Consider the following 27635-nt stretch of genomic DNA (forward strand, 5'->3'; position numbering starts at 1 on the left):
TTATGGTTTCAACGATGACAGGATGCCATAGATAGATGCAAATTTAGAAAGCCTTGAAAACTGAAAAGGGCATCATAGTATAATATGCTGTTTCTCAGTGTTCGCTCTTCAGGGGGGTGCACAATGAAATATTGTCGCAAGCATCAAGGACTAGAAGAAAAAAGCCGCAAGAATACAGTAAATAAGAACATTAAAAAAAAAGACGTTCGCAAGTTATTGTTTCGAAAGCGCGACGCGTGGTTTTCTGGCTATATATAATGTCCTTCGGAGGCATGATCTCATGCGCAGTTTGTTACTAGTGATAGCTCCACGATTGGGACAATGGTGGTCTTCGAGACGGTCATCTTAGCTGGTACGTATTGCGCTTATACTTAAGCATAAGGTGCTTGATGCATTTCTTACAGCAGAATGTTGTCGACTCCTGTTGCTCTTTTCAAGCAATGTTTTCTAAAAAAAAAAAAAAATATTTAACACAAGTTGTCTTTAGTGTATTTGCACGACGTTTTCAAATCTGTTTTGTACAAAAAATTGTGGCCTAAATGGTATGCCTTTGTGCGACAACCATGATGCTCTCGCCCTCTTTGTGCGATACAGAAAAGTATCATGTTCTCTGCTGGGAAATTCAGAGTGCGCATTAGGTGGATAGAGTGCAATGAGGAGGTATATACATATGAGCTGAAAGGAGTAGACGGATTGTGTACCTCCTCAACAGTTGTGCAAGTCTTATGACTGGAATAACCTCAATGGATAGTTTGGATGAAGGAAGAAACGAGGAGTGCTTTTGAAATGTTTTAGGCAAATACAATATCACGTTGTTGAATTCCTTGACGAGGAATTGGAATCTGAGTTTCTACCGAAGAGCGCAAAAGTTGCTGCTTGTTCAGAATAAGGACTGCGCATATCTGTACTTCAGGCTGCCCAGTTAAGCGAATAATTTTGCGCTGAGCAGAAAATTAATAAACAAGCAGGAAAGGTTGGCGCATAATTATTTTGTACTTTTTATTTCCAAAGCTTTCGCACTGTGCTTGGCCTAAATGGGCTGCATCTAATGCAGGTGAAGCCCTTCTTCGCCGTATGTAAAGCGAATCAATGAAGTCTTTCCGTTGTTGCTTTTTTCACTGTTCTTTTTTTGTTTTGGGTCCTGCACATGGCACTACACCTTGTGTTCGGGATTCGAGGAAGCGCTACCCGAGGTCAAAGTTATTGCGTTACGCACTGTGAGCTGTCGCTGCGTGTCCTCCCTGTAAGCAAGTAGACAAAATGAAGAATGTAAACCGGGAAAATAAACATTATTTCGTGTGGTATAACCAAAAGCGTGATTCCTGTAATGGGCGAGTATGACACAGAAGGTTCAGCAGCAAAGAAAGACCGAGAGGTACGCCTGCCGTTGAGGTTCTCGAGTTTCCTGTCTTTCCCACGCCTGTACGAAAGGTCAAAGTAGGTTCACCTACAAGGCCGCCTGTATGTGTGACTGCTGCCTTTTAGTAATAATAATGAATATAGGCTATGCGGATTTCGCGGCCATGAAGTTTGAATTCTCTGAGAGTTTTTAAGAAACAGTATACGTTCGCTAAATTGGGGAGTTTGGAGAGAATTTAACGTTATTTACGACGGCTCTCGTCAGTGTCGTGTCCCTGAAAGAGATATGTTGTGGTTCAGGGTCAGTACTCAGCATCGGAACAAAATCTGGCAAAATTGTTCTACGAATTCTTAGGTATTCAGCTGGCAAATTAATAGTGTGGCATTGTTGCACGGTCTGGTGTATTCTGCTTAAGGAACACTGGCAAAAAAAGCTGAATCTGTTGGTGTTATGCACGAATCTATGTAATTACGTCTACTGCCACATTATCTTGCACTTCAGTTGTACGTTGAGGTCATAGTCGTAGTGCGAAAGTACGGGAAGCTGCAGTTTCAGCTTTACATGGGGTGCCGTCTTGGACACGCCAGCTTTAATTGCGGAGTTTTAACCGTCAACTGCGCGGTCAGATCCGGTGCAACGGCGTGCTGGATAGCGGAAACTACGGATTTGTGGTGCTAATGGAACCCTCCGCGTGAGTTGGGGATGTTTAACCATATTTAAACCTACTTATAAGGATCGTAAGCACCCGCTTCGGAAGCTGAGTGGCTAAGATGGTCAGTTCCTAAACCTGAGTTCCCGGTTACGAACCAGACCGATTTGAATATGCTTCGATGTATATTGCTTGATGTGAAAGTGCTACAAGAGGTCAAGGTCTGCACTTGAGAGCCATATAGGCTCTATTTTCCTCTCTGTTGACTGATGAACTTGAAAACTCGTCAGGGAGAATCGCGTTTTGGAGCCGCTGTACCGGATTTAGTTTGGTTGGTTGGTTTGATTTACCCACTTGAGGCCACTGGGTTGTTACATCACGAAACAGCATAACCAATTAGATCGACGGCACACACACAAAAAATAAACAATGGGACAAGATTGGTGGGTAGTGGTGAGTGTATGAGTACCTTCGCACTGGCACCCAATTACAGTGTACTGCTCGCTATAAGCGTATGTTCAAAATTCGCAAATGTCTAAAATTAATCCGAAGCCCTTCACTATGGCGATTCTCATATTCGATGTGTCGCTTCAGGGCCTCTCATCTCTACATATGTTGTAGTCTGGAACAAATTAGCGAGCGTCATCCGTCGGGTCTACGGTTATCGAAGTGTAGTATTCAGCGCTTGAGAAAGCAATAAAAGAAATGTTTCCTTCACGCATCATAAAATGAGCCGATTCACAGAGTGTAAACTGAGAGCGATTTTAATAATAAACTTTTGATTAGGAAGAGGGCTTTATAGGTTTATGGTTTATGTGGTTTAACGTCTCAAAACGGATCAGGCTACGCAGAGTACGGCTATGAGAGGGCTCCAGAAATTTCGACCGGTAGGTTTCTGCGCACTGACATCGAACAGCACACGAGTGACTTGCCTTTCGTATTCATTGAAAAGCGGCAGCCGCGGCAGCGCTTTGATGCCATATTCTTGAGAATAGTATTCAAGCGTCCTAACCAGTGTACAAGAACTGCTGGGTCTTTTCTATGAGAGAACATTGCCTGGAGTCATGTGCACCAGAAAAATTCTAGGGCAGTTAATCTTCGCGTTTAAGGGTATGGCGCGGCAGCCCTATTAACTTCAATTTGCCAGATTCTCTTGTGGATGCTCAATCGCGTCCATTTTCTTTTCTACTCGCTTAATCAGTAGTTCTTTACCTATGCATCTATTATCTCGCTCATGCTCATTAGCATACAGTCGTAAAACACCACATTTTGTGAAGACCACCTGACGTGGATATAAATCATCGCTGTAAGGAAGTCGCATGATCCTGCTGCGTGAGCTCAGAACACCATGTCTAAATTGATAAACTAGGGCAATGTAAGGCTGCATTCCGATCTGAGCCTTCCATCAGATTGGAAGCGCCTGCCAACTCAGTCATGCCATACGGTATCCTGATGTTACACTACCCGAAGATGAGAAAGTTCAAAGTCATGTCAGTTGTTACCTGCCCGAGCCATGGTGGGTATTTTTCACTCACAACTCTGACGTCTGAAGTTCTAGATAACAAATCTTTAACCCTACCACGGTAATATAAAATACTGCTAAGTGCAGCTGTGTGAGCCGTACTCGTATGCATGGCTACGAGCCCGCGTAAGCGATTTCCACCTCAAACTTACTCGTGCTCCAGTGAGCATGAGGACGGCACTTTCGCAAATATAAAGACGGACATCGATATTACTACCATAGCCTTCAAGGTTCCTAAGAAATACAGTGCCTAAAAATATTATCTGGACAGTTAACTGTGTAACAATAGTTTACCAGCTGGCTAGGTAACCGGTCATAGCAGTATTCGCACGCACAGCGTTGCTAACAATGTTATGCCTAGGGAAGCATTTCTTAACTTAAAAAGCCTATATTTAAAAATACTGACACTCGTTGTGAAACACCCTGCATTAGCTAATATCTCACACAGCAGCATACGTTAACGAAGATTTGGTGTCCAGCTTCTGTTGCTGCATAGTCACGCAAAGGACTGTTAGGGCAGAAATGATTCCTTATTCGCATATGGCGTTCATAGCATTCACTTGAAAACACTACTTAATTATGATGGTCATAAACAATCGTGGATAGAGTTGTCCTTAATGTATAAGCAACAAAGAAAACGCTGCATTCTGTTGTTCGCCTGTGGCTGGTGATATTATTCATGGAAATGAAGTCCGATCCGCTTCGTGAGCCTGTGGCACTCGGTCACCTGCTCTGAAGCCACGAAAACGTAGCCCTGCCAGCGTTCTCTGGAGTGCTCATTGCTCATACGGAAGCATTTTTTTATAGTACTATAAACTTTTTTGTGGAGTGGGTTGTATGTATGGTACTGTTACGGCCATTGTTTTAACCTACACCAGTGCAGCCAAAATCCATTGTAGGTATGCGAGATTTGGTAGACTGGTGTAGCTTAAACAAATGGCACTGTTAAATTTATTGAGCTTGCTCCATTTTGTATTAGCATAACTGTGCAGATGCTTCTTTGTATAGAAGCCGAGGAAAAAGGACAATGTCGGGTGCCTGAAAAACATCGAGTGCATATATTTTTCAACAAATGCGGCAGGATGCACTGTTAAGAAAGCGATCTTTGATTGTGCAGGCGCTCTAGGGCTTTGCGTTGGATACAAACTGGAAGACAACCCTCTCTATCGATGCCAAAGTAAGCAAAGAGGGGAGACACCAGAGGGATACACGAATGAAACGGTAAATACTGCCTAAATAGACAATGCACATTGAATGCTTGTTAAATAACCGGGTATGGCTGAAAATAATGTGCAGTCGCCTCTTTATACCTTCCTTATTTTACTCCCCCATTGAAATCTTCCCCCAATGCAGGATGAAAGCGCCCACCGAGAGAGAGAGGCAGTTGTTCACCTTTTGTTTACCCCAAATCAATTATCACTAATAACAGCATGTCATTTGAGCATCAACGTTGTTATAATTCATTTGTTTGACGACGAAGAGATGCATATATCTATGACCGCAGTTGTGAACTACTTTTACGTGCTACATATTATTAAGAGACAATTTGTTCTGAGCATTTTATGCCAGTAGCGAATGCAAACTAGCGTCCAGCAAAAGTTTTGTTAGTATATCGTGTTGCGTTTCATAAGCTTCTGGCTGCTGAAAACACACCTCTGCGGGTAAATACCTTTTTCAAAAGACATGATTCAGTAGAACATTATGGCGGGCTAGCTGGTGTATAATAGAAGGTGATGAAAAAATGCCACGAAAACGAAAACGAGACCACACACCACAAGCGTTGTGACGAGGGCAACACAAAAGGAAGAACTTCTAAGAAGAACGGAGGAAAATGGGCCCGATGTACAAGAAATGTAATCCAAGAGAGCATATTGGCGGGCTAACTGGTGCATAATAGAAGTTAATAGAAAAACAGCGCGAAAACGAAGACCAGACCACACAACGAAGACGAGACCACACAACACAGGCGCTGTTTTGTGGTCTCTTCATTTGTGCGCTGTTTGTTCATTAACTTCTATTATGCACCAATTAGCCCGCCAAAATGGTCTCTTGGATTACATTTCTTGCGCATCGGGCCTGTATTCCTCCTTTCTCCTTCGAAGTTCTTTTTGTGTTACCCTCATCGTCAGCGCCTGTGTTGAGCGGTCTCGTCTTTATTTTCGCGCTGTTTTTTCATTTACTTCGATTATGTACCAACTAGTCACCCAAAAGGCTCTCTTGAATTACATTTCTTGTAAATCGGGCCGATTGCTCTCCTTTCTTCTTCGAAGCTCTTCCTTTTGTGTTACCCTTATCGTCAGCGCCTGGGTTGTGTGGTTTCGTCTTCGTTTTCGCGCTGTGTTTTCATTAACATAATATATATGCACAGAACGTCTTCTTAATTTGACGACTCTTCCAAATGTTCACGAGGAAGATGACCACTAACACTTAGCGCTCCCGTCCGACAGTAAACTGTAGCGCCGCACATACGCAGGAAGTCAATTCCCAGGATTACGTCGTGTGTAGATCGGGGCAAAACTGCAAACTCGCCGGAAATACTGTGTCCCCCACAGAAACCTTACCGCTGCACGCCGCAACCGGATACAATAACTCTCCACTCACTCCATAAAAATTAGCAGTTTTGTCCCAAATAAACATGACTTTGTTCTTCGAAAGGTTCTTAAGATCCTAACTCATGACCGAAACAGTAGCAGCAGTGTCTGCCAACACCATTGTAGACAAACCATCAACAACTATATTAACCTTGTTCTTTAACATGTACATAGACGGAGGAATACTAAGTAGCAGCGCATATTGTCCAGCGACCTACCCTGCATCGGCCGCGCTGGCTAGCCTTGCCTGCAAGGGTGGCGGAGATCGGCGCGATGATGACGTTGAACGGCGCACACGAAATGACTGACGCGGTGTCACACTATGGTCAGACGCTGGATGAATTTCTGCGGAACCCTTCGTTTTGCAATTTTCCCCGCCGGGGAGGATGTTCTGGCCGATAGGTGTCGATGTAGGGCTGGATGGCGTGTCGGTCGCTCGCACTTCCACACGTATGCTTTAAAAGTGTGAACTAAGAGAAAAAAATCAAAAGGGTTCAGCGCTGCTGAGCCGAATATGGAGCGAAAGCAATAGCTGCGTGTGACCGATCGTTCTTCTTCTTCTTATTCTTCTTCGCGGCTGTTCAAGGTCATTCATGACTGCGACGGATTACGCGACGGGCCCAAACATGGCGTAGTGTTGCGTTGGCAATAAAAGGCGTGTATGTTAATTATTACCCAAGCTTTTGCTTAGCCTAACCTAGCGGATGGCCTCGAATGCTTGAAATTGCCTTGATGTCACCAGATGAAAATCTTTACGGCAGTTAGATGCGCTCATTATTAGTTTGCGCGGTGTTTTTCGAATGGCTAATTATTACCGTTCTCTCCGTTCTATCACAGTTCCAGGAAACACCGTCGGAATGCATCTACTTTTGCAAACCGTACGACGATGGCCAGTGGTACATTGGAAAAATTGAAGACGACACAGAATGCCAGGTATGGAATGAATAAAGGAGCAGTATGTGCTGTGAAAAATAATGTGGAATGCTCTTCTTCAGTCAGCAGTCAAGGCATTTCGAGTAGTTGAGCATAACAGCACGTCTACACAAAAAAGGCTCCTAAATAGATTGCGTGACACAATTGAGTAAGCACATTTTTTACTTTTTAAAACTTTAATACCGATAAAAACTTTTTGGAGCGAAACTACATAGTTTCAGGCTGCCAAGTGATATATGAAGCAGAAGCTAAATAAAAAAAAAACTATTTATTATAAGCGTGTTTCTTGCGGCCCCACATCAACCTCTGACGGCTTTAACGGCTACATGTAACCTATTTTCTATCGTGATGTTGGCACCAATATGGCTTTCACTCACACTTCAGTGCAGAACCATTCGGGTCCCGAAGCCACGATATGGTTCAGATTCTTTTAATAAAGATTTCATCCATTAAAATTTGGATCTAGATGTCATACTTAGTGTGCTTCCCAAATGGACACAGAATATCAAAGGGATATAACTCTAAAATAACTAAAAAAAACGCTGTTAATTTGAGACGTTCCCCAACAAATAATAGCTAATCACTTACCTCCACGAAAATGTTCACATGCTGCAAGCTCCTTGAAAACGTCATTCATTATCACATCGTGCAAAACGTATCACGATATTTTTTCACTAACTCAGCATAGCTATTCAAACAGTTGTGGTGGTGGTGGTGAAAAACTTTATATTTGGGAGCCTTAAGGGATGACATTCTAATGACGGGTCGGCTCTTGGCTGCGTGTTGTGGCTGGAAGCTGGTGCTTCCCAGCGACACCCAAAGCCCAGTTCGTCAGCCGCTTTTGAACGGCCGGGTCAGAGCTGGACACCGCAGCCTCCCATCGCTCGAGGTCGGAGAGTTGCCAAGTGGCTGGAGGGTGGAATTCCGAGCATTTGATCATAATATGCTCAAAATCAGCTTTAGGTGCCCCACACAGGGTGCACTGCGGCGAGAACAGTCCTGGATGGATCAAAGATAAGAAAGCGGGGGATGGGAATGTACGGGACTGAAGCTGGCGCCACGTCACCTGTTGTAGCTTAGTCATAGATTTATGAGGAGGAGGGTAGATGGTTCGTTGATCACGGTAATGGAGAGAGATTTCGTGATAGGATACCATGCGCTCGCGAGCATCTCCCCAGGCAGTGGCAGTCCCTGCTCGGCTGACGTATCCTCGAGCAAAAGAGTGAGCTGCTTCGTTGCCTGGGTGACCCGTGTGAGCGGGCACCCATATTAGTTGAATAGGGTGTTCGGTTGGGGAGAGGGAGGCGAGGAACCGGAAGGCTGGGGTAGAGATCCGACCGCGGGCGAAGTTCCGTACGGCGGATTTAGAATCGCTAAAGATGGTTGTGGCTCGGGTGGTAGCTATGGCAGGAAGTTAGAGATATGGGTCGGAGATTCTTGATGTCGAGTGGTTGTGCCGCGGTCTCAAAGCAGCTTGAATTAATACATGACATGCGTCCGCACTTAGTCAGTACGCTAGAATTGGCGACTTTATATAGATTATTCCAGAGCACTTGCACTGGTCTGCGATAAGAAAGCTCTTGAAAAGCTTCGTGCTATATATGTAGTTTAAATTATAACAGATTGCTCACACTTTATCACAGTTCCTCACTTTCTTCCATACACTAGCATCTTCAGCAAAGGTGGCCACAGGCGTGCCTCAGGGCTTCTGTGTATAGATGTTTATTTTTTGTAATTTACAGTCAATGTTGTCAATGGCACAATCGCACTGCAATCAAGTTGTGTCTATACGCCGATATATGTGTGTTTATTGGCAACGTTACGGCCGTTCAGGCTCAATAGGGACTGAGTATATAGGCTTTTCGAATATGATCAATATTATTATAATCATGTCTGACTACGCAGAATGTATCAGTGCGTGTGTGTGTGTGTATCAGAGCGTGCGTGCTGATTGTTTAAAACGATATTTGCGCCTAGGGGCCTGCTAGCATGGGCGCCGTCATGATGTTCCAAAGCTGGTCTACGTGTGAGTAAAGGAATCACGCTGGTCCCGGTGGCGAATAGCAGATTGTCGACCCTCTGATTTATTTAGATATTCCAAACGTCTCGGTTAATACAGTTTATGCTCTCGAACGGTCTAGGATATTCCTGAAATGGTGACTAGAGTAAGCAGGTCTTGTGCTTTAAGGATGCTTTGTTATTTATGTAAGTAAATTTACCGACAGGGAAGAGGTGTACAAGGAAAATGCAAAAGTGGGTACTGTGTCATCGCTGGAAATGAACAAATACCTCCTACTGGTATTGAACCTGAGAAACCAGGTAAGATGTGGAAAGAAAGCAACTGAAATATTGCTTGCACTAAATTCTGATGAATTAACGGCGATTAGGAGGGGCCACTGACTAAGAAAGTTGGGGTGTGGCAGACATAAGTGGATGAGAGATTAAGATACGTTACACATTATTTTTCCTCACCATCGATGCACATCTGCAGAGCAGCGATGCAGGACAGTATAAGGTCACACAAGATAGTGGGTTAGCAGAACCGGAGGCCGTGGGTTCGGTTCCCATCATCGGCACGTTGTTTTTCTTTCTACTATGTGTTAAATTATCTTTCTCCTAAATAGATTACATTACTATTTTATGTGATTATCAAAGTAAAAATAAAACAAAAGTGCAATCCCCGATGCTTTCCTTGTCCTCGCCGACTGTTGGCTTCTTTCCCTCATGTCTTATAACGAGCACCCTCATTTCCCCTTCATTTATCTGCTTTTAGCTTACGGGCGTCTCGGTTCTGGCAGTCTTGAAGCCATAGGTAGTGTAAGAAGGTTCTAGCACAGCTTTCGGCCTCGCTCTTGATCACATTCTACGTGACGCTGTCGGTAACACAGGACGTTCCACGTCCACCGCTAAGGTTGAGGGCGGCGCTGGCGAACACCTTCAAGGTTCGTACACAGGCAACATTAATACCCAAGAAAGTAGCAGTTGGGACAGCGGCCAATGTAGCTCAGTTGGAAGAGCGCCGGACGCGATATTTGGAGGTCGTAGGTTCGGTTCCCACCATTTGCACGTTGTTTTTCCTTCTACTTAGTGTTTAATTATCTTTCCCCTAAACAGATTACAGTACTAATTTATGTGGTTGCCGAAGTAAAAATTAAAAATAAGAAAGACATAAAATACAATCCCCAATGCTTTCCTTGGCCTCGCCGGCTGTTGGCTTCTTTCCTTTATGTATTATAACGAGCAACTTGATTTCCCCTATATTATATATATATATATATATATATATATATATATATATATATATATATATATATATATATATATATATATATATATATATATATATATATATATATATAACACAAAAGAAGATTCACATTTTTGACACTGAAATGGTAAACACAGTGAGTGCGTGCTTTCCACGAAAGAAACAAGAATATCCGTTTCTGCAGGAAGATCTATAGCATGCAAGGCTTCAATTCAGTACTACTTGCCTACCTGCATCTTTTGGTGCCGTTTGCTGTTTTGAGCGTGCACTGTATAACTGGCGCTTTGGCGACTTTACGAACTTGTACTGAATGCTAAAATATCTTATACTGCTACCGGTTGCAAGTACCAGGATAAATATCGCTTAGAAAAGATGAAGTACGGGCTCCTAACAAATACAGGCGATTCAGAAAACTTGCTTCTGTAGAGACCGGCGGGAATGAACTAATCAATTGAGACCTCTGCAAGAGGAAGCTTTGTGACTTGTTTTGTAGGCCAATCGGACGTCAGCAGGCCATGAAGTAGCTTGCATGCCGAAAACAATCGTCCACAGAGTCGTATGTGTCATAAAATCAGGACACTTTGGCCCTCTGCATGAAAGTTGACACCGCCATGAGAGAGAGTGATAAAGTAGTCACGTATTAACGGGGATAGCAGACAATGTCTTTAACTTGTTCGTGTACAGGGACTGCGAAATGGTTGACGCAATTCTAAAAGAATGCCGCCGCTTCGAATAAGCGAAAAGCCGCCGTATTTGTTCTCAGTTTAGGCGGCAGCCGAACAGGGCTGTGACCTCATCCTCTACCTTGCTGTCTGTCAACATCTGAGAACCCGATACGACTTGTGCTCCGGGAACTAGAAGCAGTGTCTCCCATAGTCTCTGAACTATTAGTACCGGAAAGTGCCCCTACAATATGCCTTGTACAGGTAGTTGTCCGGCAAGAATTTGCCAATCTAGGGATCCGAACTACATGCTCTGTTATCTCTCCAGATGCTCCCCGTGTGTCCCCAGTACTTGTTCCTAGACATCCCTACTAACCTCGCCGTAGCTGAACCAGAGGAGAGGAGAACACCTGATAACAGGTGTATGTGCTTTAACTGCTCCCGAGTCGGTCACATCTCTCTACAGTGCCGAACTCGTCCGTCACCAACCTACCGCCGATACCAAGATTCTGTTTATTATCCCCGCTATTCATACCCCTCCGAACAGCAATTCGCATGCTTCGACACTCAGACTCTATCACCAACCTTTCGTCGTCGTCCTACCGCGGTCGTTATTCGTCGCTCAGATCTCGCCGTCCGCCATCTCCTGACCCGTATCCTGGACGTTGTTTGAAAAATTGTTGGTTGGAGCGTCTTGAGGGGATGGTGCCTTGACCACCCGACCTGAAAACCCCTAACGCTCCCTGATATAGGTCTGATCGACACAGGAGCGCACGCCTCCGTTATGTGCGCCCACCTCCGCCATTGCCTAAGGAAAGTGCTTACTCCTGCCCCCTCAGCTGTCGACCTTGTCGCTGATGGTGGTACTTCCGCTGTCGTAGGAATGTGTACAGCTCGTGTGCAAATCGCCTACCGCCATACTTCTGCTCTCTTCACTTTCCGTAAATACTGCCCTCATGACGTAATCCTCAGTGCTGACTTTCTGATCACTCTGCCCTCATTGATTGCGCCACAAGTGTTGTTTAGCTCGACCTACTTTTTATGGAGGAGCCGCCGGATCCTGTTGCGCACTGCCTATGTAGTGTAGATTTTCTCCACCAGGACCCCGAAGCTGTCCCATATGTATCGTTCTCATCCATCCCACCAGTCCCCGATATCCAGTACATCGTTGCTCCAGCCCTTGATGTACCTCCCGCAGGTAACGTTGCCCTTGCGCTTACAGCATTACTATGTTTGCCAAACTTTCCATCGCACGTTCAGCCGCTTCCCCAAGGCATGTCGTTTGCCACGCTGTGCCCTGCTTCTGAATGCCTTGTATCAGCTGTTACAGGTTGTGTACCCCCCTCGGCTGACCTCCACGTGGCACACGTCCAACCATCTGACGAATACGCAAAAATATTGTTCCGGTCCTTTTGCCAGCACAAACTCACTACCTGAGATGCCTGCTTTCCTTTTATCGCGACATTTTTGACTCCCATACCCGCCCTTTGGCTCGGGCCTCTGCGGTTACGTATCGCGTAAACATCAGTGGCGCCTCTTATATCCATAGACGTCCTCATAGAGTGTCCAGTACGGAACGCAACATCATTCACCAGAATTGGACAAGAGGCTGACTAAAGACATAATAGAGCACTCGTCGAGCCCTTGGGCCTTACCAGTTGTCCTTGTTTAAAAAGAGAGGTGTTGGCGCTTCTACGTTAATTACCGGCACCTCAATGGCATCACAGAAAAGATGTCTACGCTCTCCCAAGAATAGATGACACTTTGGATTGCCTTCACGGAGCCAAATATTTCTCTTTCATCGTCCTTCGATCTATGTATTGGCAAATTGCTGTCGATGATAAAGACCGTGAAAAGAGCTCATTCGTCACACTGGATGAGTTATATCAGTTTAAGGTCATGCCGATCGGTCTGTGCAATGCTGCAGCTACCTTCGAGGGAATGATCGAATGCTTACTTTGAGGCGTAAATAGATTACATGCCTGTGTTACTTCAACGATGGTGTAATTGTTTCGTCCACATTTTCAGCGCACCTCAAAAGACTGCCGAGCATTCTTTCCGCCTTCCGTAGAGCCGGGTCGAAGCTCAACTAGTCAAAATGCCAATTCGGGCACCGTCAACTCACAATCCTTGGGCATCTTGTCGATGCTTCTGGTGACTGTCGAGATACTGCTAATTTCAAGCTGTCAAGGACTTCCCTCTTCCTCGATTGTCTACAGATTTGCGAAGCTTTATTGTGTTATGCTCCAAATTCCAACGTTTCATCAACGTTTTTGCTGCCAACGCCGGTCCGTTCACTGACTTCCTTAAGAAATACGTTATTTGACCAGGGGTCCTGCCCAAGAAAAGTTTTCTTCACTGATCCACTTGCTCACATTACCATCTGTATGGCCCATTTCGACCTGTAGGATACAACTGAAGTTCACCCAGATGCCAGCACATATGGTATCGGCGTTGGGATCGCCCAACGTCATCAAGGGCAAAGCAGTGGGATCGCATATGCTAACCGCCTTCTTTCCATCACCGAGCGCAATTGCTCGATTACTGAGCTCGAGTGCCTAACCCTTATTTCATCATCATCATCATCATCAGCTTGACTATACCCACTGCAGGGCGAAGGCCTCTCCCATATTTCTCCTATAGGGATAATCATGGGAGGTTGCGGCCAAATACTGAACCAGGGTGGCCACCGCCTGTTCTGGTGAGGAAGCGCGTTACCGGATGTGTTCGCTGGCATCAGGTCGGACCCCGAACCCTTTTATGCAATTCCATCGACACGCGTATTTTTTGTTTTATCCGGTGGAGAATTGCGCGGCACCTGGATTCGAGCCCCGGTCCCCTTGCATGCGAGGCGAATGTTCTACTGCTACGCCACCGCTGCACCCTTATTTATGCCGTGTCTAAATTTCGACCCTACCTGTTCGTTCGTCTCTCCTCGGTTGTGGCTAACCACCACGCTCTTTGTTGGCTTTCTTCACTGAATGACCCCACAGGCCGGCTTGGTCGTTGGGCATTTTGCCTCCAAGAATATTCTTATACTGTTGTCTACAAGTCAGGGCATCTACATCAAGACGTTGACTGCCTGTCTGGTCACCCGATGGAGCCGCTAGACCCTGAAGCCAATGACCTCGGCCCATACTTGTTCGCTATCTTTGATCGGCTTAAGATCGCGGACGAGCAGCGGCAAGACTCATCCTTGCGTCCACTACTCGATCGCCTCAACGGTGCCACCTCAGACCCTTTGTTCCAACTCGCTGTTCTTTACGATAACATCCTGTACCGCAGCAACCTTCGCCTTGAGGAACCTCCACTCCTTCTTGTCATTCCCTAGCATCTCCGCTCCTCTGTCTTTATGGAACTATGTGACATGCCCACCGCAGACCACCTCGGTTTCTCTGGAACGTACGATTGGGTTCGACCCACTTACTTTGGCCTTGTCTACCCCGTGGTGTTCGGCGTTACGCTTCCTGCTGCGACCTTTGTCAACACAGGAAGCGCCCATCCACTTTGCCTGCTGGCCTTCTGCATTCTATCGACATACCCTTGGAACCCTTCCATCGTGTAAGATCTCGCATCTTTTCCAACGTCCATTTCCGACAACCGCTGGATCGCTGTAGCGTCTGACTACACCACTCGGTACGTTATCACGCGTGCGTTATCAACCAGTTGAGCCACAAATGTCGCCGAGTTCCTGTTACAAAATTTCATCTTTCACCGCAGTGCTCCACGCTAATTGCTGGCGGACCGCGGCTGCTTCTTTTTGTCCCGGCTTGTTGAAGGCATACTCCGGTTCTGTTCTATGCAGCATAACCTTACTACAGCGTACCATCCTCAAACGAATGTCCTTACAGGGAGGTTGAACAGGACCCTGACTAACATGCTATCTATGTACGTCGCACCCGTCCATCGTGATTGCAACACTGCTTTTCCCAATGTAACATTTCCTAATATTACGTAGCGGCATGACACCCCAGGATATTCTACTTTCTATCTTCTATTTGGTGGCCATGCTGCATTGCCATTGGATACACTACTGCCGCCTTCGTTGGCCTCGACCACGAAGTACGCCCGTGACGCTATCACCGAAGCAACTTTGGCACGCGAAATCGCCTGCGACTGTCTCACTTACCAGATGTCTGTTTATCACCACCGGCATTGCCGAGTACACTATGGGTTAGGACCACTCGTTCTCGTTTGGTCTTGGAGAAAGTCCTTGTTCAGTACAATGGCTCTTATCGTGTGCTTCGTCAGGTGACCAACGTGACATATGAACAATGTGCCTTGTTGGGCAAGTTGCTCGGACATTATGCTAAAACAGCGCTAGAAACACGGATAGATAGAAAGACGTGTGTTTGTCTTTCTATCATTCTGTGTTTCTAGCACTGTGTTAACATAGTGACATATGAGGTTGCCCCCCCTCGATTATCCGTCGTCATGCACCCACACTGCTACTGGGGCTGTTCATGTAGTTCGACTTAAGCTGCTCCATGCACCTACTCCGTCTTCCACTTAGGTCCCGGACAGTGCGGTCACCGCCGGGAGTTATGTCAAGGGACAACGACGAGCACAAAGTGCTGTGCTCGCATGTGGAACGCGACGATGAAGAGTGTGTGGTTCGTGCTAGGCGCCGCTGATCAGACGTTCGTCGGCGCTGTAGACAGCTACTCTTCTGTAAATATCTGTTAATACATCCACTACGTCTGTGCGTGCATCTACGCTAAAATATCTTATGGGAGGCTAGAACAGTCGTCCTTTTGTTTTGGGTCGGTAGAATGTGATCTTTTTCGTTACTGTTTGCTTATCAATTGCCGCTATTTATGTTCTTTAAAACGTTGCATATTTCTGCTAGTATGTAATGTGCGCGTCTATATTTATTCAATTTGCATTGCAGCAGTAATGAAAAATAAGAAAGCATATATTATATAAAATCTAGACAACTGCCTTTATGTTTTGAAGAAAAGAGTAACGGGCGGGGTGCGAGACAAAGAAAAAAATTAGTTTTGGTTTAGCTCTGGTTAACCCTTGTTGAATTGAGAAAGCAACGGCGGAAGCTTGTTTTGCCTGCTACAATATTCCCCTACGTGCCTGCGTGTCGTAGGGATAACGAGAATGAAAATGGCTCTAGCAGGCTGATTCTGGTATCACCCTCCCGTATAAAAAGAGCGACCCGGGTTGGCACTCCTGCAAGTGCACTAGGGGTAACCGTAATTCAAACGTCTTGGCATGCTTATTTTTTATGAGGTACCATGAGGACACCGACACGGCACACAGCGACGAGTCGTTAGACCTTGCGTGGTATTAATTTCGCAATTAAAAAAAAAATTAAACACACTGGGTGGCTTGAGCAGTGTGGATAGTTTTGACTGGGTGATAAAATTGCTAGCCTTAATAGCTTCAGTAGGACCAGATGCTCCCAAGTTCCACTGGGTGCTTTGCACCTTGGGACTGTTATCGAATATTCATATTCCCCATAAGCTTTGCGACTAATTCTTGAGACATAGAGGTGTGACTTTCAAGTTATTGTCATCGGCTTATAGTCTTGATCTGCTTGATCTGGTCATATCCTTATAATAGCAGGCAAAATATGAAGTGCTATTTAGCAGTAGAAGCATGCGACAACGCGATAGCGGCGACACAAATAGGTGTTTACCACATTGGAAGCTTTCGTATTACTGGAGTGACCCGCGGCTTATGCTTGAGGAATCAAAACGTGAGATAGTTCTGGCAAGATAAAGACAAGTCCTCCTAAAATGTATCATCTGATAGAATCGCAATATGCATACAGATCACAAACCATGTTCAAAAACGGAGCGGCAAAGGACTATCCATCGACGTTATCGTGTCTTACGCGCGGTGTTATTTTGTTTTTATTTTTTGATGCCACACTTTTCAAGATAATTTGTGTGAACCTTCTGAAACGTTTTGCATACATTGTTTGAGCAAGGACTGCTTCTTTGCTGAGCGAAGTGCAGCAGTGCGAAAAGTTTCGTAGTTGTACCGCTGAATGTCCGGCTGCAACACCTCACTCTCGTAATGGCAGCTCTGAAAGAAAATGATTCACTGAACATTTCATTTAGCGGAGGAAATTGCCTAGGGGTACTGAGGTTACTGGAAACTGCCTATGCTATAATAAACACTCCAATAAGAGCAGTGAATAGGCAGTCGCGACGGGCTACTGCCTGGGCTTTTGATATTAGTTTAAATCTCCTAATGGATGCAGTGTGACATATGTACGATTTTTCTAGATCGTCCAGTTCTAACGTAGTTATCCGCATACTCGGCGTCAAATTGCAGGTCCTCTTCCGGCGGTCGCTGCACCATCAAATGATGAAGTAGGAGGACCGGAAGCACCAGCGCCTGGGCCTTCAGACAACACTGGTAAATGTGCCGGAGACATGTGTACAGATGTAGAGCTGAGCGGGTTCAGTTTATTGTACAATTTCTGGCACTGTACGCCAAATATAATTGGGAAATGAAGTGAATGATCAGGGACTGACGAGAGAGGTGGTGCCAACCTGCTTTTGAAAACATTCGTTTTCCTTTCATATACCCTGACGCAAGACGGCATAGAGGTTTCTTGCTCTTTAAATCACATTCGACATTATTTAAAATGTAAGATACCAAAATATATAACTTGCCTAAAGTTCTTCACGTTTTCTAATTGCTCTTGTGAATCGCCGATTTTCAAGAAAACAATATGGCCGTAAAGATGTCCTCGTTCTAAATTGTTCTTTTCTGCGGTCACAACTCTGCCACGCACTGGAATGAATGGCAGAGGCACTCCTGTAGTAGTAACATTCAAAAATGTTTTCAATCTTTTTAGGGTTTCTCAAAACGCATCAATAATAGTGTATTTTCTCCCGTTTATGATTAATAAACAGGTCGACTAAGTAAAATGTATGTTGCCCACAGATGCACAGTTGGTTAAGAATTGCGACGCAGAGCAACTAATTTTGTGCAGGATGTGTGTAGGAAAAGTCACTGCCTGCAAGAGAATTGTTTTAAGCTGAGAAATACACCTTGTCCCACATGGGAGGCGAAAGCAGATGGTAAAGAGCTCCGCCCATGACAAGGAATGGATGTGTGTAGAAAACTTGGTCACGATGTAGCTGAGAGTATCTTCAGTACTGTAAAAGGACCACAGCCTTACATGGAACCTGCTAAAGAGCTAAGTTCATTTAGACCTTTTACTGAGGATGAAAATATGTCTACACCTTATTTCGAGGTCACCCGTAGTTCTAAAACGAAGTCACGGACTAGCACATTGATTACCTGGTGAGTCGTTATCACTAATCAAGGGCGCGCACCGTCTTCTTCAACCTAGGATCAGCATTACGCAAGATGTTCCCGCTCATTGAGACAAATATACCACTTTTAAGTGATTTTGCAGACCAGAAGAAGGTATTTGGGCATTTAAAGATACAACTGCTGTCCGTAATGTTCACTACGGTTTCACGTTTGATAAACATAAATTTAGAGTGGCCTCGGGCCAGTTGGAACCGCACCTGAAAGAGACGCTCTGTTTCTATTTAAGTTTAGCAGCATGCCGCACTTCGTTGTGGCACTCCTTTATTCTTCCGATGTGGACATGGCTCTTAAATTATCCGCCAAATCTTTACACAAACCGAATTAGGCGTGTGTGAATGGTGGTTAAGAATGACATCTGGTTAGGTCGGATCGTAAGATTGTAATGCATCCAAGAATAAGCGGAACATTGACAGGCCTTTTGCCTTCTTAATATCGAGGTAACTAACCTAGGTGAATGGTACTCGGCTTTGGGAATCAGGCTCTGCTGTGTTTCTGAGGTCATAAACCACGTTGATTTAATTTCGGCCGTTTCTCAAATTTTTGTGAAGAAGCTTAGCTAGCCAGCTTCAGCCTCTCGTCTCAGAGACTCCGAAGCAGTTGATTTGTCTAGCAAACTCTCTTGTTTTATTCACAGTCACGACTGACAAACCGCCTTCGAAAAACTCATTTCTTGGAGGAGTACGACGCTGTCATCAGACAGTATTGCATGGAAGTCATAGCTGAACCGATAGTAGAAAAAGAGGAAGAGGGAAAGCTGATCTACTACATGCGCCATCAGCCGGTTTTTCGGGAAACGATTAATACGAGATTGCGAGTAGTTTTTGACGCTTCATCGCATGGACAGAAGGCAAAATGCCTGAATCAAAACCTCGAAAGTGGTCCGAATTTGACAGCCGACCTTGTAGCACTGTTACTAAATTTCAGAAGCCACAAAATAGTTTTGGTAGCCGACATTGAAAAGGCATTTTTGCAAATCGAGATCAGAGACAACGACAGAGATGCATTGCGCTTTCTGTGGCACCATGCAAAACCGGATGCAAATGGAGCAACGGGCGAGATACACTTGGCTAATGAAGCGAGTTCCCTTCGGAACCACCGCAAGTCCTTTCTTGTTGACAGCGACTCTCCAGCATCTTGATGATAATGGAACGAGACTATCCGGAGACTGCTTCGCTACTGGCGCAGTGCTTGTATGTGGATGACGTTTTAAAGGGAGCAGAAAACGAAGACGAAGCGCTGAAGATCTATGAAGAAACCAATACAATATTCAGCGCGGCATCTATGAAACTGCACAAGTGGGCATCCAACAATCCGGCATTGAACGAGCGCTTTGTAGCGAATGACTGCGAAGCAAGGCACCTCGGGTACCTCCCAGGAGTTCTCAAAGTGCTGGGATTGACATGGAACTCAAGCACAGATAACCTGACATTCGCCCCACTGGCAAGCGATCCATCCGAGCCAGGTACAAGCACAAAAAGGTTTGTGCTCAAGACTATACGGCGAGACTCTATGACCCACTTGGATGGCTAGCTCCATTCACCGTCAGGGCAAAGGCTTTATTCCAGGAGTTGTGGCAGAGAAATGTGGAATGCATGGGATGATATCCTACCTACGGATCTGGACACGAAGTGGGTGCAGTGGTGTGAGGAACTAAACGAATTGGAAAGAGTTCAAGTTGGTTGGTTGGTTGGTTCATAGGAAGGGAAAGGCCCAGTATCTGTCACACTTGCTCTGTGGGCACCTGAACCTCGCCGTAAGGGAAGGGATGAAGGTGGGAGTGAAAGTGGATAGAGAGAAAGGGGAGCCGTAGTGGCCGTAGTGGAGGGCTACGGAGTAATTTCGACCACCTGGGGGTCTTTAACGTGCGCTGACATCGCACAGCACACGGACGCCAAGTCGTTTCGCCTCCATCGAAACGCAGCTGCCGTGGTCGGGTTCGAACCCGGGATCTCCGACACAGTAGTCCGGCGTCTTACCACTGCACCACCCCGGCGGGGCAGTTCAAGTGCAGCGGTGCTACAAATCCGACACTGTCGAGCCTACCACGAAAACAGTCCTACACGTGTTTGCTGACGCCAGTCCTGTGGCATACGGAGCAGTGGCCTACATTTGCGTAACAGATGCGGATGGGGTTACGAATTATGATTATATGTAGCAATGCCACATATGATATAATTATATGTGGTTTACAGGAAAGAAAAGGTGCAATATCTATCACACTTTCTCCGACAAGCGTGCGTTTTGGCGGTACGCCATCGCTCCTGTCGAGTTGCGTTGCTTAGCGCGCGTTCAAGTATGAGGTTGCAGATGGCAGGAACGCTAGACAAAATGAGACTTCTGGTTGGTCACTTCGAATTTGGCGGCTGGTGACGTTTCGAACCCGGCCGCGGCGGCTGCGTTTCGATGGAGGCAAAGCGAAGTGGCGTTCGTGTGCTGTGCAATGTCAGCGGACCTTAAAGATCCCCAGGTGGTCTAAATTACTCCGTAGCCCTCCACTACGGCGCCCCTTTCTTTCTTTCTTTCCCCTTTCACTCCCACCTTCCTCCAATCCGTTACGGCGTGGTTAAGGTGTCCACAGAGCAAGTGTGACCTATATTGCGCCTTCCTCTTCCTGTGAACCAATTATTATTATTATTATGCAACGAACGCCGATAAAAGGCAAACAATGAGAGGCAAATGATAGGAGAGGAAGGGTAGGCTTTCGTCATTCTTCTCTTGAGAGACATCTAAGACACCCGCTAATTTTTTTACACTCATGTCACTTGTCCTTATCAATACCGCGGGAAGTTCTGATAGAGGTGCTTTCTTCCGCAGAAATCGGCGGCGCAGAAATGACATCTCCCACTGCGGGAGATACAGAAAACGAAGAGCCTCCAACAGTGTCGTCTGGTGGAGACCAGCTAAATGAAAATGGTAAGCTGTTCCTCTCAAATACGAGACTAAAATAACTTTCGCATTTGTGCAAATATTTGTGCGTGCAGTTACGCTGAATAGAAAGCACAGGAACTCATTTAGGTATAATTACTGCTGACTATTTGGCTCGGTCCTTGAATTGTTTGTATGTATGTACAACTTTATTAAGGAGCCGGCAAACGACGGGTGAAAGCGTCGTGACGCTGGCCAAGCGTCGACCCGGGGCTATGCCCTACTCTGCACTACCTCATTTGGCCCGTTTGTGGTGGGTTGTGAGGCTTGTGCTTTTCGAGCGCACCCCGGACCTGCTGGACGGCCCATAGTTGGATGTTGGGGCTATATTTATGGGCCTTGTAAAATGTGTCGAATTTGTCATGGGCAGTGATGTAACAAAACCATTTGTCATTATTTGAAGGGGTAGTTTTCGCAACTAAACGCAAGTTCAACGTGTTATTAATTTGGTCGACACCACAGAGCTGGTCGTAGTTACTAAGACAAGTAATTCGTGCTTTCTGTAGTCCTTAATGTATACAGTTAGCGCACAAATCTTTCACAGCTGCAGAAATTAGAAAGAAGGAACAGGATGTGTTAGTAAATTTATTTTATAATCAGCTGTGATCGCCCACAGGATAGTTACGATTTACAAGTGCCACCCACAAATTAAGCTGTAATTAGACTCAGCTTTGATGCGGCAGCGTTATAAGTCCCGCCCGTTCGGCCGGAAAAGTAAGCATTTTTGGCATCACTGTGGCAGGAAAACGGGCAGTGATTGAGCGGGTTGTGACCTCACACATGGAGATATTGTGAAAGAAGGCTAGGTTGAGACAGCAAGGTCGTGACGGCAGGGCCAGCGATGCCTTGTCTAGCGTTTTAATCCGATCACGAACCAAGGCTTGTGCCGGAGCCGGAGCCGCGGGACGATGATGATGGTATGTACAAATGAAAGAGGAAGGTCATGGCATGTACAAGTGAAAGAAGATCATGGAAGGAGCTCACAATATCAATATAAATTGCCATTGTGAGGCCATGATACGAAGCGGGGATAATAGTTCGCTAGCACGCTAACGCAAGGCTAGCGAACCAAATTTGCCCGACTGGGCTAAAAAGCCATGCGAAATGGCAACCACTGTTTTTTCAGTACGCCGGGATCCTCTGAGCGACCGCAGGGGCATTATAACGCTATTACGCGACAATTTTAATTGAGCTTAAGTGTCCGAAAAGTCTGTTCTTTTCTGGTCATATGAAGCATTTCTCTTCGTTGTTTGAAATAGGGCCGATAACACTGCCTTAATCATCCTGAAGATTGAAAATAAAATAAATGAGCGCTGTAAATCTGGGGAGAGGTTTTAAGTAGTGCTATATTGAAAATGAGCCATCATTCATCAACTTCGCCACGCAGCCTTTGACTTTGAGCGGTATACTCGCACAGCGTTTGTTTCTTTGTTTCTACGCTCAAGTAGAAGAACGGGACTTCATTGAACGTTACAATTTGTTAAAGCATTGGTACAAAACATATCAGATAAACAGCGCTTGCTCGTTTCTGTGAATTCTGTGACCCATTTGGTTTATGGGTAGGTGTTAGGGTGAAGACAAAAAAGTAAATTGCATGAAGAAGGTTTAGTGATGTCTCATTGGCTTGGTACGGTTCGCTTTTTTTTTATTTTACAGGGAAGTATGTTCCCTGAAATATGGACGTAGGACGCAATAGGAGTGCTCACAGCGTGCTCATTGTCGCTGGCCTAGGTATTTCTCCCCTGCAATAGCAGTAAGCATGAAATGCTTTTAGCACCGGCTTTCGGAAACCTTGAGGTGATGTCGAGAAGAGCTGTCGTCCGGGCACAGAAAGGGGAATATCAACGCACCGAATGAGATATAAAAAGACCATTTCTTTACCCTTCTGTCATCTCCCGAATTCGACCAAAAATTGGCGTCCAAAATTTTTTGACTATGGCAAACTCAGTGGTGCCTTCCAAATTTAAGTAGACCACCAACGAAATTCGGCCCACCAGACTCCAACGAAATTCGGCCCACCAGACTCCCCATATAAGATGTCGTCCGATTTTGAGCATAATTGGGGACCAACCTAGTTCAGTTTAGTGTATGTGGTTTAACGTTCCAATGTGACCCAGGCTTTAAAGACGCAGTAGTGAAGGGCTGCGGAAATTTCGATCCCGTGGTGTCCTTTAACTTGCGCTGATATTGCATAGCGCACAAGCGCCTTTCTTTCGTCTCCATCGAAAAGCGGTCAGAGCGGTGATGATTCGATGCCGCATCTGTGGCTGCAGCTGTCGAGCGCCTTAACCACTGCAGTTCAGTTCAGTCGTTCAGTCATGTCCGACTCTTCGTGATCCTATGGACCATGTCACACCACGCTTTCCGGTCTCTCACTATCTTCCTAACATCACATAACTTCATCTGCCGTGCCTCGAGGATGCCATCTAACCATCGCGTTCGCTGCCTACCCCTTCTCCGGCGACCCACTACCTTTCCCAACATCAAATCTTTCTCCAGCGACTCCTCTCTTCTCATCAGATGACCAAAGTAGCTGAGCTTTAACTTTAGAATTTGACCGTCCAACGAGCAGTCAGGGTTTATGGTCGACAATATCGACTGATTTGATCTTCTGGCAGTCCAAGGAACTCTAAAGAGTCTTCGCCAGCACCACAATTCAAACGCGTCAATTCTTCGGCGGTCAGCCTTTTTCACAGTCCAACTCTCGCATCAATACATACCACTGCACCACCGCCTAATTTGACTATGGCCTACTCAGTGGTGTCTTCTAAATTTAAGTGGACCATTCATAACTTTTGGCATGTTTATTCATCCTCCGCGCCTGGGAAGAACGGAGCCTGATGATAGGATATATATAAAGCACCTCGCGTACAGCGATTGCTTTGCGAATTATAGAGGGCTTGTCGCCACTGAATAAGCTGAAAAGGTTGCTACGCGTATGCCATAAGAGAGAGGCAGATATTGTTTTCGCTGTGTTCAGTGTTCTTTCGCATCAGTTCATACTGCCATGAAATTCCGCGTATATTTCCATTTGATGCACAGCATGTTTCCCACTGCCCGTTTCTCTTAAGAATGCTAGGCCATAAAAATTTATTACAGAAATGCACAGAAAATAGGAAGGTAAGCGCGGGGCAGATGGATATACATGTCACCTCATTGCCAGCATTGCCTTTATATCCTACGCTTTTTTCGGCCTTTTTTCGTTTATGCGTATGGCTGCGCCTTTGCGTGTGTGCGCGGTTAGCTCATGGACCGAAGGTGCACATGAGCTTTACGCTCAAGGAAATTATCGTTAGTGCACCCAGGCAAATTTTTCGAAGTTGGCGTTACTGCTCTTAAATGCTTTGCGTGAAAATGCTGCGACGTCCTTCTAAGTGCGAGTCACCCGCTTCAGCTGAGCAGAAAGCCGTTATGGTGCTTTTAGCTGTAATTAGCGGTGCAGCCTCTTTTCGATGTGACTGAACTTGTGTGGACGACCAAGTTGAGGCTGCAATTCGGTGCAGGTTTGGATATGAAGTCTCGATGCTCCTCTGCCCATGCTAACCGATGTATCTCTGTGCAATACCACTGTCTGTAACTGCTCAGAACGCAGCACGAGTGGTCGATGCGTATGTTTGGGTGCTTATTATGGCTGTGGTTTACGCATTTCAGGGATTCAAAAGAGCAGTCTCTAATGCACTTGGGAAAATACTCTGAAAATTGCTTCTTATGCAATTGAGAGTATTGCTGTTGCAGAGGATTGTATTTTCCATTTATTTATGCAGACAGCCCCACGTTTCTTACCGAATATATATTTAGTCGTCGAGGCAATGTTAAATGAGCGGCACTGTTTTACTTGGTTATAAAAAGATAGTTGATTAGTTATATGGAATTGTATGGCGCATAAGGAAGTGTGCAAGCGTCAAATACAAGGTTAGATGGTTCGTGATGTTAAAGTATATTTACTCAGCGTACTGAGGTGGCATTTGGATCTGGAAGAGTGCGATATACAAAGATTTATTTGTTATTTTTGAGCTTCGTATGAAGGAATCATTACGCCTAGGGTATAGAGGGCATCACCCGTTCGGTGTAGCTGACGATAACAATGAAATAGAGTCGCAGGACGGCATTCGTGTGTGAAATCAGCGCAATTTTTTTTTTTAACTTCTTTGCCTAATGCAACCAGCGGCAGCGTCATGAGACGTGGGATCTGATTAGGCGGTCTACGGCTCACTGATCTTAGCTGCTTCAGCACTGGTGTCTATATCCCCATGAAAATAATCATGAGAGAAGAAAACTTCTGTTTCCAAGTTTTTAGTTAAGCTACTGAAGAGTTCAGTATGACATCACCAAGTTGGCTACATTGGTTTTTACCAACGATCTGCGGCGCAGTATGATCTGTGATTGCAACACCGGCGATGTCACTAGTGCTTTAAGAAGACGCCTCGGGTAATAAGGTTGTGCAAGACATACGCGGCAGCCAGCTATTCGTGCTTTTACATTTAGTTCCATGCTCTGTGTAGGCCCACCAACACCGCCGGGCGAGCTGCCACCTACAGGCGAAGAACCTGCATCCGCGGATTCGAAGGTAAAAGAGGAATCCTCATCGGTAGGACAGCCCAGTGACGACGACGACGATGACGAAGGAGCAGAAGAAGAAATTTAAGGGAGTGCGCACTGCATAAAATAACGCACGAAAATCTGCCAGATGCAGCGATTTCTCTAAAGTAATGATTTAACTTTTCTTAAGGCTTCACCGGGTTAATAAAGTGTTTCTTTTCTGCTTCCCTCTGTCCGTTTGCTTCGTTTCAACGAACAGCTAGAGCTCACAGAAGAATTTCACGACTGCAACAGGCTGCGCTAGGGAAGAGTGGGCACGTGTGGCCTTCCGCGACCAAAACCTTTTCAATACCCCCACTGGGCGCCGTCGGACCACGCCGGAAGACACCGAACGCACCAGCTTCGAGCGCCGCCAGAGTGTAACAGGTCGCGTTTTGGCCGACGTGACGTCGCCGTGCCGCTCGCTCTACGTCGGAGTATAATCGCGCCTTTAGATGCCGAACCTAAAGGAAAACTCCAAGGTTTCTCAAAATTGTTTGAGTTCGTAATCAAATAACTTTCCGCAGAGTCCTCTTAGCCCGATACAAAAGACAGTTTTGAAATAGCAAATAGAAGACTTCAAAAAGAGGACCCAGCAGACTAAAACTGAAAACTGAAATTGCGTTTCGACCAACCTATTCAGTCAGTACCTGATCATCCAATTACGTCACAGGTGCTGTTGTGGTTGCTATATGTTTGGATACAGCCAGTGACTATTAATGGCAGCAATGGTCATTTTTCCGAAATAGTGGAAAGCATGCTCTAAAATTCCTAATTGAGCGCGAAACACGATACCAGTGCATCCCATAGACTTATTCAGTTATATGCGCAAGATGCCTACTGAAACTGCTTCTGTGGATCCCGAGGTGGCACAGAATTTCTTTTCCACTACATAGAAATGCCGTCCCAACGCTCAGTTCACAATACAGAAAAAGACTGTGTGTAATGTATCATGAAATTTGGTTAAATACTGAAGCGTACATGTATCTGCCCAATTTTTGAATCACACTTCGAGCTCAAGGGTATGAGTACATTGATCACAACAAGTCAAGAGTACTGGGACAGCGTTTAATCGGGAGCGAGCTGTAGAATATTGTAATATATAGTTATGCATAAATTGACTGGAATAGACGAAGCTTGCGATACGTGCGAAAATATGTTTTGGAGCTTTTCGTGCGCTGGCACCAGGTATAAAATGCTGTTATAGAAATGCAATGGGCAACATTCTGAAAACATTATGAGGAAATTGATAAATATTTTAGGATTCCTTTACTAAAATATTAGCACAAGGGGTCTGATCTTTCGATGCACAATAATATTGTGCTTCCGGGATTTGTACTGTGCTCTAAACGATCGATTATAAGCTCCGCAAGAAATCGATTGGGCGCTATCTCGAAAGAAAAGTATGTAAGATACAAGTAACCTGCTGAGACAAGATCTGCAAATAGAATTACTTTTCTCAGGATGTCACACATCATGTGAAAAAATGGCATTCAAAGCTCATTCCCTGAAATGTTCATCATTTGTGGATGTAGGCGAGGAGGCCTCAATAAAGACATATGTGATGTCTTAAGCAGCCAATGCCTTTATGCTTTGTGCTCAAGCGAGAAACTTAGATCGATAATTTAGGCAGTGGCTTGATGATATAAAAATTGGTGCAATTAGATGGCAGTTGTAAATGGGTATGAGGGCTTCTTGTACACGTTATTCTCAATATTCTGGTGTTATTTATTCGCGCAATATCCCCCCCACCCCCCCCCAGATTTCTCCAAAAAGGCGTGACTCTCCTGGTGTTTTTATGTGCATCCAGTGTAAGGATGTGAGTGCTGTATCTTGCTT

General features: G+C 45.4%; 1 protein-coding gene across 1 annotated transcript; it reads left to right on the plus strand.

Moving 5' to 3' along the window:
- Nucleotides 1-254: 254 nt before the first annotated feature.
- On the plus strand, nt 255-25988 carry LOC146195792 (uncharacterized). The gene is made up of 7 exons (XM_084597922.1): nt 255-352; nt 4649-4752; nt 6960-7055; nt 9281-9374; nt 17280-17363; nt 21108-21206; nt 25721-25988. Exons 1-7 carry the CDS (start codon nt 322-324, stop codon nt 25861-25863), a joined length of 651 nt encoding a protein of 216 aa, XP_084454048.1. The 5' UTR covers nt 255-321; the 3' UTR covers nt 25864-25988.
- Nucleotides 25989-27635: the final 1647 nt, after the last annotated feature.

The sequence above is a fragment of the Amblyomma maculatum genome, chromosome 3, assembly GCF_055883805.1.
Source record: "Amblyomma maculatum isolate TAMU_Amacu chromosome 3, ASM5588380v1, whole genome shotgun sequence".
Lineage (NCBI taxonomy): Eukaryota > Metazoa > Arthropoda > Arachnida > Ixodida > Ixodidae > Amblyomma > Amblyomma maculatum.

What these genes read in the sequence shown, in the direction of transcription:
- LOC146195792 (XM_084597922.1), top strand. Translation starts at nt 322, where the DNA reads ATGGTGGTCTTCGAGACGGTCATCTTAGCTG. An exon ending in AAGACGACACAGAATGCCAG is followed by an intron (nt 7,056 to 9,280) that starts GTATGGAATGAA and finishes ATTTACCGACAG; the next exon opens with GGAAGAGGTGTACAAGGAAA. An exon ending in AGACCAGCTAAATGAAAATG is followed by an intron (nt 21,207 to 25,720) that starts GTAAGCTGTTCC and finishes TGCTCTGTGTAG; the next exon opens with GCCCACCAACACCGCCGGGC.